This window comes from Marmota marmota, unplaced genomic scaffold, assembly GCF_001458135.2.
Source record: "Marmota marmota marmota unplaced genomic scaffold, marMar, whole genome shotgun sequence".
In the NCBI taxonomy this organism is placed as follows: domain Eukaryota; kingdom Metazoa; phylum Chordata; class Mammalia; order Rodentia; family Sciuridae; genus Marmota; species Marmota marmota.
The window spans coordinates 184,692-206,986 of NW_025999875.1; the positions used below are offsets into that span (position 1 = coordinate 184,692).

Below are 22,295 nucleotides of genomic sequence, written 5' to 3' on the forward strand. Positions count from 1 at the left end.
TTTTTTTTTTTTTTTAATGTTTATTTTTTAGTTATTGGCGGACATAACATCTTTGTATGTGGTGCTGAGGATGTATGTGGTGCTGAGGATCGAACCCGGGCCACATGCATGCCAGGTGAGCGCGCTACCGCTTGAGCCACATCCCCAGCCCCTGAAATTGTACATATTGCATTACATTCAATGTTTAGCAAATACTTATCAGTACCATTAATTGAAATAATGACTATTATTTTTATTATTATTAGTGTGCAAATAGCCTTTTCTGCTTGACCTTTAGCTGACTGTGAGTTACAGTACATTGTGTCACACTAGGAAGGAAATGGAGCTTTCTTCATTGAAAGGTTTACCAATTTCAGATAAATGACCTCATCATAGTTACTATCCATTGAAGGATTTTAAGTTTGTTAACATCTCCCTCATTGGGAAAAGAGATTTTCTTTTTTTTTCTTTTTAGACTTTGAGATGATTTGCAAAAGAGAAAATTTGTTCTCTTAGATGTATTAATATCTGTAAAATAAGATGTCGAATTGGGAAAATATTATAAATTATCTCTTTGAATTTTCTTTATTAAAATACTTAAAGTTGAAGTTATCTCTCTTATTATAGAACAGCCCTCATGTTTGCTTTGGAACAAAAATCAAAACACATAGTTGAGATGCTTCTTCAGAGTGGTATTGATGTCTCTGCTGCAGATAACTTTGGGCAGATGGCATTAGCTTATGCTATTGCTAGTGGTGATACTAGGTAAGTATTTACATTAAAATACTAGTCAATATTGATTGGAGGCTGAAAATAATTAAAACTATTGCATTTTACACATGAGGTGAGATTTTATAGTACAGCTATATGTGGAACGGAACCCTGCAACAGTCTAGACGAAAATAGTGATGAATGTGGGCTGGGGATGTGGCTCAAGCGTTAGCGCGCTCCTCTGGCATGCGTGCGGCCCAGGTTCGATCCTCAGCACCACAAACAAAGATGTTGTGTCCGCCAAAAGCTAAAAAATAAATATTAAAAAATTCTTTCTCTCTCTCTCTCCTCTCTCACTCTCTCTTAAAAAAAAAAATAGTGATGAATGTAAAAGTCTTCTCAGAGGTTCCTTTCTTCCCCTTTCTATTTTTTTTTTTTCCCTTATACATGCTACTAAGTTGCTCTACCACTGAGATACATCACTAGTCAGCATCTTAGGATTCTTTAAAAAAAACTTTGTCATTATGATTTCCAGTCTTATCTCTTTCATTCCAAGTATAACTCCTCACTGTGGAGTAGAAATAGTGTTACACTTTGATTTTTATAATTAGCTATTTAGGTCTTAAAATGCCGAATTGAGCAGAAAATATTTTTACTCTCCTTAGCTTTTCTATCACCCTTCTTTAATTTCCCAAGTACCTGAGAATTTCCTTAAAGTCTAAAGAGCAGGTGGAAGGACTTTTAAAATGTTAATTTTTCTCTGTCAATTCTGTTGCTCTGGTGTTGCTGTTAGAACTGGATCTTCACTCTGGTGATGATTAACTTTTACTACAAAATGTCCTGATTGATCCCAATCCCTGAGTATTCATGGTAATGCACACTTAGATTTAAAAGTTACAATGCTATTTTTAGTTCATATATACATATGCTTGTTCAGCTATTATTCCCAAACAGCAGAATTCTGTTTTGGCAACTTGGCCTCCTAGCTTTAGCCACACACATTAAGAACTCTGGCCCTGTCCCACAACTCAATCCTTTATGTGGAACAACCCCCATGTTAGCCTAGACCGTCCTGGTGCATTATCCTTTGAGGACTTTGTCTTTTCTTGCATAAACTAATCATCCAGAACTATCAGATAGCTTCAAATAATATCACTGAAGAGATGAGAATTTCCAATCATCTTTCCTAAAAGATCTGTTCCTCAAAACCTCTCATCCCTTGAAGTATATTTTCCCAATATTAATGTTTCCCAGGTTGGATGTTTCTAGTGATTTGCTTTCCAAAGTAAGAAAATTTCTCAAACTATTGCAATCAGTATAAAGTTTTCAGCATATATCAAGTTCTCCCTTACAAGGAAGAGATAAGTTCTCTGAGCTTAAAGTAGATTCATTGAATCTAAGAGCGCTAAGCCCCATTATGACTTATTAGTATCCATGTGTAAAGAGGATTTGGTTTTCCAAGTAAGTTAGAGGTCGACATGGAGATTTAGCTTCCTCTAAAAATTATCCGTTGATTCTTTTCAACTAGGTGGAGAAGAATTAGTAGCAGTCCAAACCAATTCTTGGCATTGGTTAATTTCCCATTTTTGGTATTATTGATTAGTTCCACAATAGGGGATGAATATATTCTCTAAAGAGATATCATACTTATAAATAAATTCTTATAAATTATTTAATGTCTAATTTGCCCTGAGACATAAAGCACAAAAAAAGACTACAATCAATAACGAAAATTAGAACTCAAAAGCATTTTTCAGTAATTTCAACGCTTGAATATTAGAACCTGTGAAGAATACACATTGATTTATTTGGGATTCCAATTATAGTTGAATAAAAAGATCAAATTATGCCATTATATTTCTATTTCTTTTGACATGTTTTAATATTACCTCATTGAGTCTTCCTAACAACTTTGTAAACTAAAGTGGTACAACCCTTATTTTTTAGAAGAAGCCCTTAATTTTAAGAGAAATTAATTGTGCAAGAAGAAAGAGCTATTATTTACATGACATTTTCTGAGTTCTAGCTATATCAGTTAATATACTCACCTATATTGTTCTCGATTCATGATCATTTTATCTTACTTTGTTTTCTTAATATAAGCTTATGGGTGCAATGGCATGTGTATTTACCACAGCTACTTGGGGGAGAGAATGAGGCAGGAGAATTGCTTGAACCAAGGAATTCCAGACTAGCCTGTGCATCATTGTGAAATCCCATCTCAAAAACAAAAGAAAACCAAACAATTTACAAATAATTGTCAAGTTAATAAAATGTCTGGGCTTACAAATTTGAAGTGCATATTATAAAGTTCTGATATAAGATCTAATATTGTTTAAAATACTATTATATATTGAATGTTTGGTTACTGTTTTTATATCAATATTAAAATGCTAATTTGATTAATTTTTTATCTATAGCCTCAAGAAATTAATTCTTCAATATATGAAATTAGAATCTAAACATCCTGAAAACATCAACCCAGGTAAGACTTCTGAAAGTGAATTGATCATGGTATTCATGGCTTATGTAAGAAAAGTAAGAGTATGGCAGGTGCAGTGTTGGCAAACCTATAATCGGGTGGCTCAGGAGGATGAGGCAAGAGGGCTGCAAGTTCAGAATCAACCTCAGCAATTTAGCAAGGCCCTTAGCAACTTAGCAAGACACTTTCTCAAAAATTACAAAAGGACTGTGATGTCTCTCAGTGGTTAAGCTCTCCTGGGCTCAATTCCTGGTACCAAAGTAAGTAAATAAATAGGAGTAAGAAAGTTTGGATTGCAAAGGAGCAGTGGAAAAATTAAATTTTTTCTTAATAATCTAGAATTCATGATTATTTAAGCCATTAATTGTAGGAAATTTATAATCTGAAATGATATTGTCTGAAGAAATTTTATGCTAACTGAATCTTGGCCCCTGAAATCTTATATTTATGTGCATAAATAAGTAAAAAAATTCAAATTAGTATGTTGTCTTTCCTATATAATGACATTGTAGCAAAGTGGACTTGTAATAAAAACAGATGTTCTATTTTTACTAGAGATATCAGCTCTTACTGGGTATACAAATTCGTGGATTTTACAGTGATATTTCCATACATATGTAAATAGTACTTGAATCCCAACCACTTTCCCTACTTCCATTTCTATCTGTCCCTTCATTTCTTCAACCCTTATTACCTTCCCTCTTCCCTAATAACCCCTTTTCCATTTCCTAGTCATTCTTAATTTGTTTTCAAATTGCACATGTTATAGAGAATGTGATATTTGATTTATGTTTCTGACTTATTCTGCTTAACATAATAGCCACCCTTTCCATCCATCTTAAGTTTTTGTCTTTGTTTCTTTCTTTTCTCTTAAGGGCTTGAAATATAGCATTTCACGTTCCCTGGCCTTCAAAGTTTCTGTTGATAACTCTTATGTTCTTCTTATGAGTTTATTCTATAAGTGCTTTGGTCTTTTTTACTTCTTTAATGTACTTTTGGCAATTTTTATAACTCATTACTTTTCCTGATTATCATTGTGTAGTAAATGTGTTCATAACCGGTTAGGGAGTGTCTGTAGACACCCAACTAAAGTGAATAAGACTGGGATTACTAAGTAAGCCCAGTGATAGAGTATCAGAGTGATACTAACAAAGGGAAGGGCAAAACTGAAGAGAAACAGCACTGTGTTTAGTAGAAATAAGGGTTGTAGAAAATTGACCAAAACCTTGGGGTTTATGACGAGTTTGATTAACAGAAAATGGATATTAAGGACATAGAATATTGGAAGCTCTCTAGAAAGGCCTATTAAAAATAGGATTTGAAGGAAGTCCTGATAGGTTGTTATTTTCTTGTTTGTTTAACTGGAAGAAGTGACAAAATTCAAGGTTTTTCTTGAAAGATGTTAATATAATTTGAGCCATGGGAAAAGTCTCCAGAGTTTAGAGATGTGAGAGTGGCTTAGGGACTCTAAAAACCCAGGGGACTAGAATTTGTTGGACACATGGATCTACAGCCTATAGCAAGTGTCCATTCTCCTCTACTTCTTTTCTCAACTCATTGATGTCCTTCTTATGTGCACATATAGTAGATCATGAAAATAATTGGCTGGCAAAGTCATCGAAGAGCTTCAGTTAGGTAGTTGGTAAAATGTTTATGCTAAGGCCTGTGAATTGAGACTCCATTCAGTTTGTTTCCCACAAGCAGAAGGAACTGTGACTCTTGGTCCTTTGAGTGTAACTTGTGTCAGGAATCTGCATCTTCATACAATGTAGGTTTAAAGTTTGGAGGGTCCCACTGAGTCCTGCAGATGAGAGAATGGGGAGTGGAATCCCAGAGGAAGGAGGATATTTAGATAATATTTAGGGAAACACAGGTATGATTACCAGTACTCTGTTTTTCTAGCAATCTTTCCCCTTGGGTATCTGAGGGCCTGTAAAGGTTATAGGTGCTTGCTAGTTTATGCAGATTTGAATAAAGTGGGATTTATAATACATTTATAATAAGTATTCCCAATAACAACATATACATTCATTTCTTGACTTTGAACATTCAGTGTTCAAATTTTTTTTTTAAGGTTTCATGTTTTCTTTTTCTTTTTTTCTGGTACCAGGGATTGAACTCAGGGGCATTTGCCTACTGAGCCATTTCCCTAGCCCTACCTTTAATTTTATTTAGAGATAGGGTCTCACTGAGTTGCTTAGTGCCTCACTTTTGCTGTCTTCTTTTTGTTTTTGTTTTTCTTCTTTGCAATGGGGACAAAACCTAGGGGTGCTTGAACGCTGAGACACATCCCCAGCCCTATTATTTTATGTTTTGTTTTGAGACAGGATGTCACCAAATTGTTGGGGGCCTCACTAATTCACTGAGACTGTCTTCAAACTTGAATGCTCCTGCCTCAACCTTCCAATTTGCTGTGATTACAAGCATGCATCACCACACGCTGCACAATGGGGTATTTTCAGTAGGTGATATCCATGCTGAAGAACTAATACCACCATTTTAAACTACCGTACTTGGTCTTTGATTCATGGATAACCAAGAGAGAAGGCACTGTGTTTCTTGCTACCTTGTCTTGGGTTATAAAATGGGTGTTCCACTTAAGGTTAAAAAAAAAGTGTGTGTATTTGTGTGTGGATGTGTGTGTGTGTGTGTGGTGGCAGCTATTAATTGGATTTTAAGTTCAGCCTTCAAGACAGGCAGTTTCTGAGAATAAGTTATTCTCAAGTTCTGCCAATACATTGACTGTCAGTCTGAAATGGAATTAAGACTACCATCATTGAATATTTCATAGTTTAAAAAAAGTGGAGGCAGAAAGAGCTTTATAAAACAGAGGTTATGTTTTAATCATATCAGTCAAGAAAAACAATTTAATAAAGTTAAATCTCAGTTTTTACTAGAGTTTATTAAAAATACTATCCAACTACTTTATTATACATTTTTGCTTTACAGGATTTCTAATAAAACTGATCCTGATGATCATTGTCTCACCTTGGATGAGGCCAACTATAAATATTAGGACAAGGTAAAGTGATCTTTTGTGAAATTAATTTTCTTGCTCTGAATTTTTGGTTTTGAGGTGTTAAAACTTAGCAATGGTTGTCTGAACTGTTTTATGCAAATTTGCTCAGACAAAACCATTTTAAGAGAATTATGTTGATATTTTTTATCTTGTACAAATGCCAATGTTCCCTTGAGGAGTTTAGTTTGGTGGGGGATGGAAGAAACAATTGTACTGGTAAATACATATTGATAGAAAAATTACATCAGGAATAAATTTCTTATTGCAGAAGCAATAGGAAATTTGGTCAAGGATTTTTTTGTTAGATTTACATTAGTGTGACGTTTAAATCATACTTACATGATTTTATAATAGTCATGGCCAAATTAGTTTTTGTAGAATCATGTAATTTCCCTCATGCCTTTAATTTGAAATAAATGAGGCACATTGGATAGAGTTTTTTGGTTTTTTTTGTTTTTTTAGACCCTTTATATTTTACTCAATATATTTCTAGGAGACTTTTCATTATTTCTGTCCTTGGTTCCATTTTTACACTAAAGTAACATTAGAAATTATGGAAACATACAAATTTAGAATAGGTATATTAATGTTTATATTAGGGGCTGCAGTTGTAGCTCAGTGGTACAGTACTTGCCTAGCGTGTACTGTGCAGCAAGGGGTTCAATCCTCAGCATCATATAAAACTAAGTAAATAAATGTATAAAAATGTAATAACATTATAAAAATGTGTGCATTAAAAAGGGATTTCTTCATGCCTTCTGACTCTTTCCACTAAGAGTATATTTGAAACTCTTTATTGAAAATTAGTTGTTCTTGTGAAAAATAATAACCACTACTGGAAGCATAGACTCTCAACATATGATAAGACTTTAGTTTTATATTTTTTGTATCATAGTATTTTAAAACATTCAAATACTTAGGTCACATTCTGAGATCTCATGTTTTAGAAATTTTTTACTTAGTTATTTAAATATTCATTTAATAGCTTTTTAAATTTTAATAAGCTAGTCAAGGTTAATAAATATATTTGCATATATCCTGGAGCAGCTACAATATGGTTCAAATGTTAAGAAAATAGCTTCTTAATTTTTTGAACATTAATAAATGTGTAAAAACACATGAAAAAAATTCTTTTTTTTTTCATTTGCTTTTTTTTGGGGGGGGGGTACTAAAGATTGAACTCAGGGGCACTTTACCGCTGAGCCACATTCCAAGCCCTATTTTGAATTTTATTTAGAGACAGAGTGTCACTGAGTTGCTTAGAGCCTCACCATTGTTGAGGCTGGCTTTGAACTTGCAATCCTCCTGTTTTAGCCTCCCAAACCACTGGGATTACAGAGGTGCACCACCACACCTGGCTTAGAAAAAAATTTCTGTAGAATGAAGTGTTCTAAATAACATAGCATGCATGAGATGACTATTATTTAACTACTGAATTCTAAAAATATGCTTTAAGTTTGAATTTTCTTTTGATATCTGAGATGTATAAATTCAGGTGAGTTATCTTGAATTAGTGCCATAAAGAAGATGCAAACTAGTCAGGGAATTTTCATAAATATGAAAGTAGGAACCAGAATATTCTTCAAGCATCCTCTAATTATGAGCATAGATTTGGACTTAAGATGAACATTTGTTTCTCACTCTTTGTTTATTCTTTTAAATTATTAATCCAAGACTCAATATTCTCTTGAAGAATACTTCTCTTCATTGTATGCTCTTTGAGTCATCTCTGTCTCCATTCTTTGGTTATTTGGTTAATTTTTCCTTTTAGTATCTGTGAGGTTTTCATTCGGTGATATTGCCCCCACAAGGTTGTTTTTGTCATTCTTCTCTATCTTGGAAGGCTCAACATTTATATTAACATGTATTTTTAGCTATTTAACACACAAGATGGACAAAACTCATTCTGTTGTGATTTCTAACCGTTTTATTTATAAGATACTCTTAAAGCTTAGGTCTCCTATTTTCCCTCAAGAGATAATTTATGCCAATATAAGTCACAAAAACACATTAAAATATCACACATAATTATTTTAAATTTCTAAAAGTGTTTTTTTTCAAAAGCACTCTAAACTACAGATGGCTCCAATTTCATCCTAGGTCATTTGGATTAATAAACTAATTTAATGGATGTCAGTATTTGTGAAATTATCTTGGAGGTAAGGGGAATAACATTTTGGAGATCTCTCATCTTCCTCACCCCATGAACAGACATAGCTTAGTAAGTGGCAAGATTAAATTGAGTTTACATTGGAATGGCTCAGAAACATGTTCTCCTTCTCTTGTATCCTGCAGTAATGGAAAATATTAAGTTAATTTTTCAAATTTGGTGCATATTACACCTAAATATTTTTTTCCTTCCTAGGATATCCCCAAAGACAATGGAGAATTACCTCACACTTCTAATGAATCGAAGAATGATGGTAAAATATTTGAAGAGTATCTATTGCAGAGCTGATTATTGATTTAAAATTATGGAGCTTTTTCTGTACTCTCTATTTTGCTTTTGTTTTTGTAGAAGAAACAAATGAAACTGAGGAACCCAAACTTAAAACCTTACCTGAAAACTGTGATGTTGATATTAAAAATAAAACTGTGATTGGAACCACTCCTGCGGAGGAAATCAATATAAAGAACTATCACAGTAATTTTTCTTCTTCAGTTGGCTCAAAGGTAAGATTTTTTAAGAAAATATTTTTCTTACTGTTTTTACATATCATCTCTCATATGCACATAATGATGCCAAACAGCCTAGAAATAAACATAAGGCCATAGAGTCCTAATAACAAGGTTAGCAACAGTTTTAAGTATACCATTAACAATTATAGAATGTGGTGGGACTAATCGTCAGGATGGCCTTTGGCCTGAGCCTAAGCAACTCCATTTTAACTTCATTTTAAAAGACCTGCAGTTTCACCAGGCACATCCACAGATCCCTCCAGAATGGCCTCAAACAAGTTACTTCCCCTCACCCTGATAAAAGAGAGTGAAGCCTCTGGTAGGCTGTCCTCGCCTGATAAGAGGGAAAGGCCAGAAGATCAGGATGGAGACCACCAGACCAGATGGTTCTGACCCTAGGATAAATAATGTCACTGAGAAATCCAGTGGTAGCTCATAAGTATGAAAAGGGGGTCAGAAGCCCCCAAATTTAGTATAAATGATAGAGCAAATGAACAGGGATTTGTTGAAGACGCTATCTTTTCTCCAGTGCATGTTTTTGGCACCTTTGACTAATTTAAGACAATTGTAATTTTGTGGGCTAGTCTATATGTCCTCTATTCTGTACCATTGGTCTACCAGTCTGGTTTGGTGCCAATACCATGCTGTTTTGTTGCTATTGCTCTGTAGTACAGTTTAAGGTCTGGTATAATGATACTACCTGCTTCACTCTTCCTGCTAAGGATTTCTTTAGCTTTTTCTATTTCCGTGAGGAATGCTATTGGGATTTTGATCGGAATTGCATTAAATCTGTATAGTGCTTTTAGTAGTATGGTATATTTGATAATGTTAATTCTGCCTATCCAAGGGCACAGTAGATCTTTCCATTTTCTTTGATTTCTCTCTTTAGGGTTCTGTAGTTTTCATTGTTCATTGTATAGATCTTTCACCTCTTTTGTTAAGTTGATTCCCAAGTTTTTTTTATTTTTATTTTTTTAAGGTTATTGTGAATGGGGTAGTTTTCCTCATTTCCTTCTCAGAGGCTTTGTCACTGATATACAGAAATGCCTTTGATTTGGGGGTGTTGAGTTTATATCCTGATACTTTGCTGAATTCATTTACTAGTTCTAGAAGTTTTCTAGTGGAGTTTTTTGGGTCTTCTAGGTATAGAATCATGTCATCAGCAAATAGTGCTAGTTTAAATTCTTCTTTTCCTATACATATCCCTTTGATTTCTTTTGTCTGGCTAATTCCTCTGGCCAGTGTTTCAAGAACTATGTTGAATAGAAGTGGTAAAAGAGGGTATCCCAGGAAACAGGATTTATAAGCAACCATGGAATCTAGCTAGTTGGTCTAAACAGGCAAGGGTACTGATTTCTAAATTTCAGTAGCTGCTTTCATTAGGTTGGGCCCACAACTGCCCTGGCATATTTCACTGTACTGACAATGAGTGAAAACACAATAATAGTGATGTTAGCAAGGGCAAATTGGTAGAAAATGGGAAGAATAAACTTAAAAAGTAAAAAGTAATAATAACAAATAAACTATATACATTGCTCTCATGTTAGTGAGAGAAGAGAGTTTTGATGGAGGGATACTTTCTGGTTTAAAAATTATTAAGGTGTGTCTATTTGTGTGTGTGTGTTTTTTTTTTTTTTTTTGAAAGATAGCACTTGTATAGAGGGGCATCTGCATGGCAGATTTGCAACCACCACAATGTTCATTGAAGACAAACAATAATGTGGTGGGTATGCAGCAGGAGTCTCAGTATTCAAGCCAATGGCCTTTGTGAGGAAGGGAAGGGGCTCAGAACAGCAAAGGACTGATCCAAATGGCTCCAGTGGTTGAGTGTGGATGGGTGGCTCCTGCCAGCATGAATTCTTAGAGAAGTCCTTTCCTTAAAAAGAAAATGACTTTTACACTTAGAATACACAGGGCATGGTGTGCATTTATTAGTCCGGTAAATTAAAAAAAACTCTCAGTTAACCACACTCACTCATGGCAGTTTTCAAGACTGGAAATTATTTTCTGAAAGTATCATCATTTTTCCTCTTAAAAGGCTGCTAATTGGAGCAGATTTAGTAGTTCTTACCTTAAGAAAACTTGAATTATTGGAGGGGAAACATGTTCAAAAGACAGTATATCTTTCAATTCACAAAGCCAGCAACCTGAAGTCCAATTTTCAGTATTTTAACTACCTCAGTAATGCTATGAATGTAAGATATTGGGATAGAGATCCTAACTTGAAACAACAGACGTGCCTGTGGTGATTTAATGTCTTGTCAAATGCTTTTATTGATTGATTTATGTCATTCTTATTATAGAACAATATGCCTTTTTAAAAATCTTATTAACACCTTTCCCAATTTATATTTTAAAAAGCTAAAGAACACTGGATTTATTGGGGAGGGGGTAGAATAAAATAATCGAGTACTATTGCTGCATACCCAGGGTGGGCTGGGGTAGTTGGAGAACCAGAAGTGTTTTTAATGAAACATTATGTTTCAATATAAATACAATTCACAACTGTCAGCTTTGGGAGGGGGTTGAGTGGGGGAGTTGTGTGGGTTATGTTTAATTTATTGATTAGACTTTAAAGCTGTTTGTTATTTTTTTTTCTTTTTTAAGATTACTGGACCATCATTAAATGTGTACAATGAGGAGATTAATATGAATTAAGGGCTTTACCAAGTCCACTAAATGAAACTACTCAAGTACAGACTGCAAACCAAAATGTATCTGTGTTATGATATTAATTGCAAATAGGGAGCATGGTACTGAAGTCTACACAAGTGGAATTAGATGAGTGCTATACACTTAATTTTAAAATAAAACTAGTTTTCACTAAAAAAAAATCTAGACTTTAAATTATACTCCGAGTATAATTTAATATATGCATATTAATTATATATTAATTATTATACATTAATTAATATTAATTATATTAAAATATGTATATGTAACAAAAATGTCATGTCATTGGCACTGAAGCAGACATGAATACCAATGGTATAGAACAGAAAACACAGAGACTAACTCACATAACAATAGTCATCTCATACTAGACAAAGGCATCATAGGCATACATTGGAAAAAAGATAGCCTCTTCAACAAATGGTGTGGGGAAAACTGGAAATCCATATGTAGTAGAATAGGAAATTTATAATCTGAAATGATATTGTCTGAAGAAATTTTAGGCTAACTTAATCTTGGCCCCTGAAATCTTATATTTACGTGCATAAATACGTAAAAAAATTCAAATTAGTATGTTGTCTTTCCTATATAATGACATTGTAGCAAAGTGGACTTGTAATAGAAACAGATGTTCTATTTTTACTATAGATATCAACTCTTACTGGGTATACAAATTCGTGGATTTCACAGTGATATTTCCATACATATGTAAATAGTACTTGAATCCCAACCACTTTCCCTACTTCCGTTTCTATGTGTCCCTTCATTTCTTCATCCCTTGTTACCTTCCCTCTTCCCTAATAACCCCTTTTCCATTTCCAAGTCATTCTTAATTTGTTTTCAGATTGCACATGTTATAGAGAATGTGATATTTGATTTATGTTTCTGACTTATTCTGCTTAACATAATAGCCACCCTTTCCATCCATCTTAAGTTTTTGTCTTTGTTTCTTTCTTTTCTCTTAAGGGCTTGAAATATAGCATTTCATGTTCCCTGGCCTTCAAAGTTTCTGTTGATAACTCTTATGTTCTTCTTATGAGTTTATTCTATAAGTGCTTTGGTCTTTTTTACTTCTTTAATGTACTTTTGGCAATTTTTATAAACGAACATGGAGAAGTTCTATTCTGGTCATGTCCATTTGGTGTTTAAATGCTTCCTGTATCTGGACATCCTTAACATTCAAAAAATTTAAGAAATTTTCTGCTATTTTTTTCTCCAAATAAATTGCATTGCCTATAAGCCTGTAGTAATACACCATTGTCTATGTTCATAATTCATGAGTTTAGTCTATAAATCAGGTACCAAGGACTTTGTATATTCTGTTTCTTCTTCTTTTTGTTGTCATAACTAACTAAACGTGACATTCATCATTGCCTTCCAACTCTGATATTTTTCTTCAGCTTAATCTAGTCTATGATTGAAAGTTAGATTTATTTTTTTTTTAAATTTGAAATATTAAGCTATTTATTTCCAAGATTGCTGTTTGAATTCTTTTCAGAAGCTCTATTTTTGCACTGTTCTCTAATGCCTTATAAGGTTTTTATTACTTTATTCATCTTCTATTTGTATCATCTTTGAATTCATACATTATGTTTAATATCTTTTTTAATCCTTTTTTCTGGCGTTTTGTCTACTGCAGTGTCATTGGAATCAGTTGCTAGAGAGTTATGAACTTTTGGAGGATCCATGTTACCTTATTTGTTCATCTTTCTTATATTTGTGCTAAATTTTGTGCATCTGTGGGGGTATATGTTTCTTCCACATTTATGTGAGAGTCTTCTTAGGAAATAACCTTCTCTTGATGATGTATCCTGGGCTATTGGTTTATTTTGTCGAGATTATTTCCAAAGTATAGACTTTGTATTATAGACTTTTATATTTTACCTAACTGTGATTTATGGGTTTTGTCACAGTTTGTACTATCATAGCCTGAAGGACCAACTCTCTTTGTCAATCTTGTGAGAATGGAGTCACATGATGTAGGCAGTGGATTATGTGGGCTGCATTTTTTGTGGTCATTACTGTAGCCTTGTCAATAATTTTCTGTCTGCAAAGGCAAGGGAGAGACCTAGTGCCGCAGTCCAGCTGGGCAAAGTAACCGAGAGGTGACAAGCAACTGAAGGTTGAAGCAGTAACTGAAGGTAACTGAATGTAACTGCTTTATTGCGGAACCGCAGAGGTGTATATATCTAACTGATTTATATAAAGCATGACTCAATCAGCATCATCCAATCATAGCACTGCTCCTCTACAGATACAGCAATCAGCCAATAAGGAGTCCCCACCATCTTGATGAGTCGGCGGCATTGCCTCACAAGCCACTCTTCCTGGCAAACTTCCAGGCACCATCTTGACTTGGTCGCAGCCTCCAACAGACTAGGCTGAGGTGCTGCTTGGTGCAGACTTCATACCTGCACAACTCTGTAAACAGAGTTGTTTCACCTCTCTCTGCTCATGCTATGAGGGTGGCTGCCAGACACTGGATTATACTACATTTGATCCATACCAACATGGGTACATGTCAGCTGGGGACTTTTATTTACCCTGTTATTTTACTTGAAGTACATGCCAAGTTATAAGTGGGAATGTATGTCTTTGGTGGAAAGTAAGATGCATTGTTTCTTACCTTTGCTGTGGGTTTTTAGAAGTTGCAAAGTACCTGCCAATGTGTTCAAGGAATGGGGCTGGATCCCCATTGCAGATGGAAGAAGACAAACAACGATAATACAGCATGAAGGCAAACTAGATATAGGTATACAGAAACAATCAACAAGGGGAAAAAAAAAAAAACACCAGTAACAACAGAGAAGAAAGGGATAAAATATTTAGGATCCACTAAATTGTTAAAGTTTCATAAAAGTAAAATTAATTTTAAAAAAAGGAAGAATGAGAAATTGGAAGAAAATTTTAAAAATTCTATTAAATTATGACAATAAGATAAAAGTAATGAAACAAAATGACTAAGAAAGAAACACAAAGCAAAATGTAGTCAAGAATTTGTTGTACATGAGTTGTATGTGCACACACTGTCCTAGTCTGTGCCCAGGGCAATGGTCAATGCCTGCATAGCAGCAAGCTCTTCATACCTGCAGAGCTTTGGCATTATGAGGTTTGTGCCAGAAAGTCATATATTCTGCCTGTAGAAATATAGTCTGTGTGGGCTGGGGATGTGGCTCAAGCGGTAGCGCGCTGGCCTGGCAAGCATATGGCCCGGGTTCGATCCTCAGCACCACATACAAACAAAGATGTTGTGTCCGCCAAAATCTAAAAAAAAAAAAAAAAAAAAAAAAAAAAAAAAANCATGTGCCATCCCCACATATCTTGTCAACTTCTGTTTTCTAGCTGTTCTATCCATAGCCTGCCAAATAAGAAGTCCTCAAACCTAACACCTAAGGGAGTTTTGAGGGTCTTACCAAAGGGAAGCACGTTAGAAAAACAACTAAGATGAGGAATGGACCTTTCTTCTAGGCAGTTTCCTAAATCCACAACTAAAGATATAGACAAAACAGATAGCCAGTATCATTCTTTGGAAGAGAAACTAAACATCATCTTCATATCCTCCTCCTCATCCCAGCAACTAGGATAAAAGTCCTCCTATTTTTATTTTCTTCCAGCCCTCCTTCCTCTCAGTGCCTCCAAGTCCATGCTGGGGATTGAACCTAGGGCCTTATACATTCTAGGCAAGCACTTAACCACTGAGCTATATCCCAGCCCCTAGCCTTTCTCATTGTGAGCTGTCTTGCATTGAGCAAACATGACAAGAAAAGCTAATGGTTATATAGTACTAGCATGTGAAACTGTAAAAAGTTCTTTTCATATTAACTCATTTCACATTCACAACAACTTGGTAAATATATTCTTATTCCTATTTTAGGATGAGGCAACTACAAGAGAGAGTTGCCATAGGGCTGGGTGTATAGCTCAATGGTAGAGTGCTGTCCTAGCATAAACAAAGCCCTGGATTTGATCCCCAGTACTGCCAAGAGAGAGAGAGGGGAGGGAGAGAGAGACACATAGAAAGAGACATAAGCGCATGCCCAAAGTCCCACAGCTAGGGAGCATCAAGGCAGACAGCTAAGGTTGTTCCCCAGTGTCTCAGAACCTTGGTAGAAAACATTAGGTGCTCAAAACATGCTAGCCAAGATATATAAATAATATAGATGAGAGGAAGAAACAGAAATAAATGGGTGCGTTGATGTCTACATATTTAAATACATATAGGTCCCAAAGCATCTATGTAACCTCTCAGGGTTCAGATCCCAGTTCTGTCACCTATCTGATCGTGTGCCTTTGAGCCAGTCACCTAACCATTTTGTTTCTCAGTTTCTATATCTGTAAGATGGAGTAGTAATATTATAAAGTTATGTGAGGATTATATGCCTTAATATCCATATGCAAAAGTGCCTAAAAGTTTTTTTACACATACCAAGGACTATATGAATATGTAATTTAAAAATACATTTTATCATTGGAAATAAAGTTATATAGAGAGGTTTTTCTACTAGGAATAAATGTGGTGGGTGACCTGGGCACTGTGGCACATGCATGTAATCCCAGTGGCTTGGGAGGCTGAGGTAGGAGGATCGAGAGTTCAAAGCCAGCCTCAGCAACTTAGTGAGCCCCTTAGCAAACTGGCAAGACTCTGTCTCTAATAAAATTTTTAAAAGAAAAAAAAAAAAGATCTGGGGATGTGGCTCAGTGGTTAAGCACCTCTGGGTTCAATCCCCAAAACCAAAAAAGAAAAAAAATGTGGTGGGTGAACTACCACTTTCAGCCAAGATGAACCAACAGATAAGATTTACCTTCCCACTTGAAAAAAACAAAAAACTTTTGGTTTTAAAGATACTTGGCATCAAGCAAGGAAAACTGATCTGAGACAGGAAACAAGGCAAGCCCTATAATCACCCCAACTTAGTGCCTCAAATAAGTGCAGGGAGGGGAAACCCAGGCAGAATCAGGCAGGCCCCTGAGATGAGATGTAGCTGAGATTTCAGGGTGACCAAGACAGCTGGAGTTCATAGGACAGGGTAACAGGAAAAGGCTGTAGGATTCAGGGAATCTGCAGAGGGCACTGAACTTTAAGTCCTGAATGCATCTCACTGTTGTTTCTTTCCCAGTGCCTCTTGGATAGTGGGCACATGTGGCCCTAAGTGTGCCAGATGTACTTTAAGAGCCTGCTCCAAGAGCACCCTCAGCAGAGCTCCCAGCTGGGTTCAGGAGAAGGCTAACAGTCCTCCTGTGAATAGGACAGCTGCCTGATTGAAGAGATGGCAAGGTCGTGAGAGAATTGAAAAATAAGCCCCTCTTCGACCCTGGAAAATATCATCTCCCAAATTTTGAGGGAATCTAAATGAAATCCCCCTTAAGCTGCCACTCAGATCTGGGCAGCGGGTGGGGGTCTTAGTTCTTTTTCTATAACAAAATAGTTGCTATGAGGTAATTTACAAAGAAAAGATTTTGATTGGTTCATGGCTCTGGAGGCTGGAAAGTTCACAAGCACATGCCAGCATCTGCTCAGCATCTGGTGAGGAGGGCCTTCTTGCTGTATCATAAATGGTGGAAGCCATCACACAAACAAGGAGCAAGAAAGCCAAAGAAAGCTCACTTTTTTCCTATTGGTGCATTATAATTATAGAAAATAGTGGGATTCATTATGCCATCATATATACACATAATATAATTTGCTCAGTCTCCTTCACCAGGAGTACTTTCCTTTCCCTCCCCTTTTCCCTTGCCCTGATCTACTTGCTCTGCTGCTCCCAAGATAACCCATTAACCATTGATCAATGAATGGGGTTCATCTAGAGCCCTCATAGCCCAATCTCCTCCCAAAAGTCTTCCCACAAATCAACATTGCTATATTGAGAACCATGTTTCCAATAAATGCACTTTTGGGGGGACACATTTGAACCATAGGAGGTAGTAATTTCCAAGTGAAAGCAAGTTGAAAAATGTATGCACTAAACTTTACAGATGCTCGTTTGCCTAGGTATTCTTGAGAATGAATGTTTAAGTTCCACTTAGGCCCCTTGTCTTCTATTCTTATTTTTCTCTATCCATCTTCTTCAAGCCCACCTTCTTACTCTTTCCTTCAGTTACCCTTCTTCCTTCCTGAGCTCAGCACCTGTCTCTTCCCTCAGTCTTCTCCCTAACTCCTTCTCCCACTTCACTAACCTCACCGTTTTTGTGAAAAGCTGTTATAGTCTGTAAACAAGTCAAAATAACACCTGGCATTTTGCCAGGGGAATGTTAGAGTTCGTAAACAAGTCTGGATGGTGCCTGGCAAAATGCCAGAGGGAGCGGTTTGAGAAGTAACAAAAACAAGCCATTAAGTGTGGAGATTCCTGATTGGTTGACTGATGTATCTAGTTTATGCTAATTAGATAAGCTGTGTGGAATGTATAAATACTGCTCCTGTCCTGCAATAAACGGCTCCTACTCCTGCTGTATCAACGTACACAAGTTATTCGTCACCCCCCGGTTATTTTGCTGCAGCCAGCCGGGCTGCGGCAAAAAGCAGAAGTTGAATTAAGGTATAGGTGTAGAATTCTAGTTGTTTTTTTTTTTTTTTAATCTGGCGACTGAACCCAGGGTACTTTACCACTGAGATACATTCCCAAAATCTTTTATTTTGAAACAGGGTCTTGCTAAGTTGTTTAGGGATTGCTAAATTGCAGAGGCTGGCCCCAAACATGCAATCCTCCTGCCTCAGGCTCCCAAGCTGCTGGGATTATAGGCATGCCCCACCACACCTTGCTCAGTTTCAATTCTTGTTGTTCAGATATCCCCCCACTTCACCTCATGGCTACTTGGGCCCAATCCTGATCTCCAGGAAGGCTCCCAGATTACATAATAGAAATTAAAAATAAAACAACATGAATAGGTGTTCCATTTTAGGCAGGTCAAGCCTGAGTTTTAATTCCTTTCTCTCCAGATATAAGGCCCTCAGAACCACTAAAATGACATGTGGTGAGCTATATATTACCACAATTTCCTTATCACTCCACTCTATTCTAAGTGGGAGTCTCTGAAGCCAATTTGTTACAGAAAAAGAATACAGCTAGGTCATGAGAATATAGAGATAAGTGCCGCAGTCTGGCTGGTCTTGTATCAGGGGAATGCTTTTTTTCCAAAACCGAGAGGATGATTGAACTCATTGTTGGTGATGATGGTATCAGGAATAGGGACAATGATGACTATGTGTAAGACCAGGAGGAAGAAGAGGAAGTTTGGAACTATTACCTTAGGATTGGGACATGACCTGAGAATTGATGTCTATCCAGAAGAGATAACTAGAAGAATATGATGAAGACCACGAAGAGCTGTATCCTGTCACCCACTCTATTTCCCCACTCCCTCCACCGCAGTTAACCTGCCCCGATGCCAAAAGAGCTTTACAGTCGCAACTTTCTTCCTACCTTACAGCTGGCCAACATAGTCCATATAATTTGCCAAATGTGCCCGACTCTTTATGTACGAAGTAGGGGGAATGAGCTCCAAACACCAAGAAGCCTTGAAACTCTTCTATGAATTGGACAAAGAATCTATTTATGTGGTGTGCTAAGAATCAAGGAGCCACAAACAGCACAGCCTGGTGCCACTGGATGGAGTGGCTCAGGAGTAAAAGGTGAGAATAAGAAGACAATGGGGAAGGGGGGTGGCAAGGAAAGAAGGGAACTTGTTAATAGTGGCATCCCTTCCCCACACTGCCAGGTACTTGAAAGTTGAACTTCTCTATATTTTGAGGGGAAGGGAGCACAATGAAGAGAGATGGGCATTGTGTGGAGAAAGGAGATAAAATCATGAAGGCTGGAGCTGGCTTCCTCAGAGGAAACTGAGCAGACATATGGCAGTCATCAGAAACCACTAATGTTGATACTTTCAGTTTACCTAAGAGTAAGGGGTATAGGTAACAGATATTTAGTGCTTGATTTCCCTGTAATATAAGTCTTGAACAAGTATAATTTGAGTAATTTGACTAAGTCTCAAAGACCCTCACAGACAGGAATAAAAGACCACAGTACATAGTAGATGTTTGGAACCTCAGAGCACAAACAATGTCAAAACAAATGTTTAGTATTGATAGACAAAAATGCCAGGAGGGAATCTTCAACTAACAGGAGCAACTGGCCATGCCTCACTCCCAAAGTCTGGTGTTGCTTCTCCACCTTCTGTATAGTCCTTTTTCTTCTGGAGAAAGGCAGAAGACATAAACATCTTTGATAGATCACAGTGAACCTCATGTCCTGACCACTTTTCCTTTTCTGGCATTTTATCACAGTGGAAGGAGGAAGGCTTAGATAACATCTCTGCAGTTTACTGTCTAATCTTGGGCAGGTCTCAACCTCTTTGAGCTTCTCTTTCCCCCTAGATTAGAGAACATGTATCTGAAAGTATTTTATAAATCAAATCACTAAACAGATATTTGCTTTTTTATTTAGCTTCTAATTTGCCTTCCTTTCCCTGGGTGCTGATATGGTTAATGCCTTGTCTGCTAGTCCTGATCTCCCTAAGCATTAGAGAATTGTCTTAATGTCAGCAGGAGTACTATTTCCTTACCAAGTCTTGGTGAATTTGACCCCTACTTCTAGTATCCAAGGAAGAAGAGGTAGTCTGTAGGCCAATAAAGGTCTTAACTAGCTATTTAGTAGCAATTGCTTACAGCTTAGTAGTGCTTTACAGTTTATAAAATGTATTTATTTCCTTATGTTTTCCTACAACAGTGGCTTTTAAACAGTGGTTTTTTGACCAGTTACTGGGTTTTATAATGAATGGGTCATGCCCAGCATTACTTTAAAATGAAATAAAAGAAAATAATAAAGCACATGGAGAATAGTAAAGGAAAGCACTCCTTTATGGAACTTTTAAGTTGTGTGTGTGTATATATATATGTTTATGCTTCATTTTAGAAAAATGGACTTATTCTAGGTTGCATTGAAAACAAACACAGAACACTGCCCTATAAGCATCAAAGCATCATATATTAAATATTATTATCATCCTTATTTTACAAATTTAGCTACAAAATTCACTGCTACCTTTATCAAATCCTAGCACCATCACTTCCTCAGGGTAATAATTAAGTTTGCTCATGGAAGAAACTATGTCCTGTGCTTCTGGGTTTCACTACACTGAAGCTAAGAAGGAAAACTTCCATTCCTCTTCTAGAATTTTCTGGAGAAGATTTTGAAATTAAAATTTTAATGGAAAGCTAACTTAAGAAAAAATAAATTATTCCTTTACTTGGGGAGACCAAATGATTCTTCAAACGAGAGAAGTTCCTTATATAGCATATCAGTAAATATAAACAAACATCAAAACTAAAAGAAACAAATTAAGATAACCCCTTTCTTAAATAATAGGATATTGAAAAATACATATTAGAGGTGTAGCTCAGTGGTAGAGTGCTTGCCCAGCATGCACAAGACCCTGAATTCCATACCCAGCAAAAAAAAAAAAAAACTGTACAGTAAAAGTACACTTTTATTTCAAACATACCAGGATTTAAATGATGGTGGTGCCAAATACAGGAATCATACTTACCAGGTAAAAATTTCTATTGTACGTAAGTTATATATATATAAACTGATAGTAATTGACATGTTCTCTTTCATTAAACAGTTCATAGTTTGTCACTTCCTTTCATTGGTGATCATACAAATTATAATAGCATGATTTAGAATTTGACTTAACTCATAATAGTTAACATTATAAAGAACTATTTTTGTATAATGGTCTACTTAGTGTGTATACATTGTAACCACCAGCCAGGTGTGGCTACATAGAATTCTCTCTTGCTAGTTACTAATTCAGCACAGATTTTTTTGTCTACTTTGGAAGTAATCAAGCTTTTCAGTTTTAGGAGCATTGTGGAGAGAGGTTCTTATTAATAGACTTAAGAATGTCAAGTGATTTTCAGGAATAGGAGAAAAAGCACTTCTCCCACACAATTGATATTAGCACTGCAGGGTATGGAGACAATAAAAGTTCATAAAATATTTATTGTTGTAATGTTTAAAAGAAAAAATGATTAATTTTCCATAATGTAGGAAATAAGTTTGGTCCTCTCTACTCCTGTGACTATTCCAGACCGCATCTTCAGACAGATTTACTGCATATCTGAAAACTGCAACTGCACTGTGACCTTAGCTCTTAAGTACACTTAATCATCAATTATTCCTGCTCTCTAGCTTTATGGAGTCCACTATTCCATGAACTCCATATGTTTTGTTTTGTTTTGTTTTGTTACTGGGGATTGAACCCAGGGGCACTTAACCAGTGAACCACATCCCAACCCCCCAACCCCACATTTTTTTTTTTTTTTTGATACCAGGGATTGAACCCGGGTGTATTTAACTACTGAGCCATATCCCTGGCCCTTTTTACTTTTTGAGACAGGGTTTCACTAAGTTGCTTAGAGCCATGATAAGCTTCTGAGGCTGGCTTTGAACTTGCAATCTTCCTGCCCTGGCTTCCTGAGCCGCTGGATTACAGGCAACACCCCACCCAGCTATGAGGATTTTTCTATATCAGCATTATTGATGTATTGAGTAACATCATTATTGGGGTAGGGGAGTATAAAATACTTAACAGTATCCCTGGACTCTGTCCAGTAGATGCAAGTAAGCACCCTACCACCATTGTGAAAACCATAAAAGTCTCCAGACACTGTAAACTGTCCCCCTGTGGGGTCACTGAAAAATTATCCCCAGTGGAGAACTTCTAATCTAGATTTAAAATGTGATCATACCC

General features: G+C 36.2%; 1 protein-coding gene across 1 annotated transcript in view; it reads left to right on the forward strand.

Moving 5' to 3' along the window:
* LOC107160559 (ankyrin repeat domain-containing protein 34B-like) overlaps positions 1-14,476 on the forward strand; it is a 16,670-nt gene extending 2,194 nt beyond the window's left edge. Inside the window, exons 3-8 of the mRNA XM_048786670.1 lie at positions 607-744; positions 3,111-3,175; positions 6,122-6,194; positions 8,557-8,614; positions 8,710-8,864; positions 11,478-14,476. Coding sequence (XP_048642627.1) covers positions 607-744; positions 3,111-3,175; positions 6,122-6,194; positions 8,557-8,614; positions 8,710-8,790 — 415 coding nt within the window. The 3' untranslated portion in view covers positions 8,791-8,864; positions 11,478-14,476. The remainder of the gene's footprint in view (positions 1-606; positions 745-3,110; positions 3,176-6,121; positions 6,195-8,556; positions 8,615-8,709; positions 8,865-11,477) is intronic.
* The last annotated feature ends 7,819 nt before the right edge of the window (positions 14,477-22,295 follow it).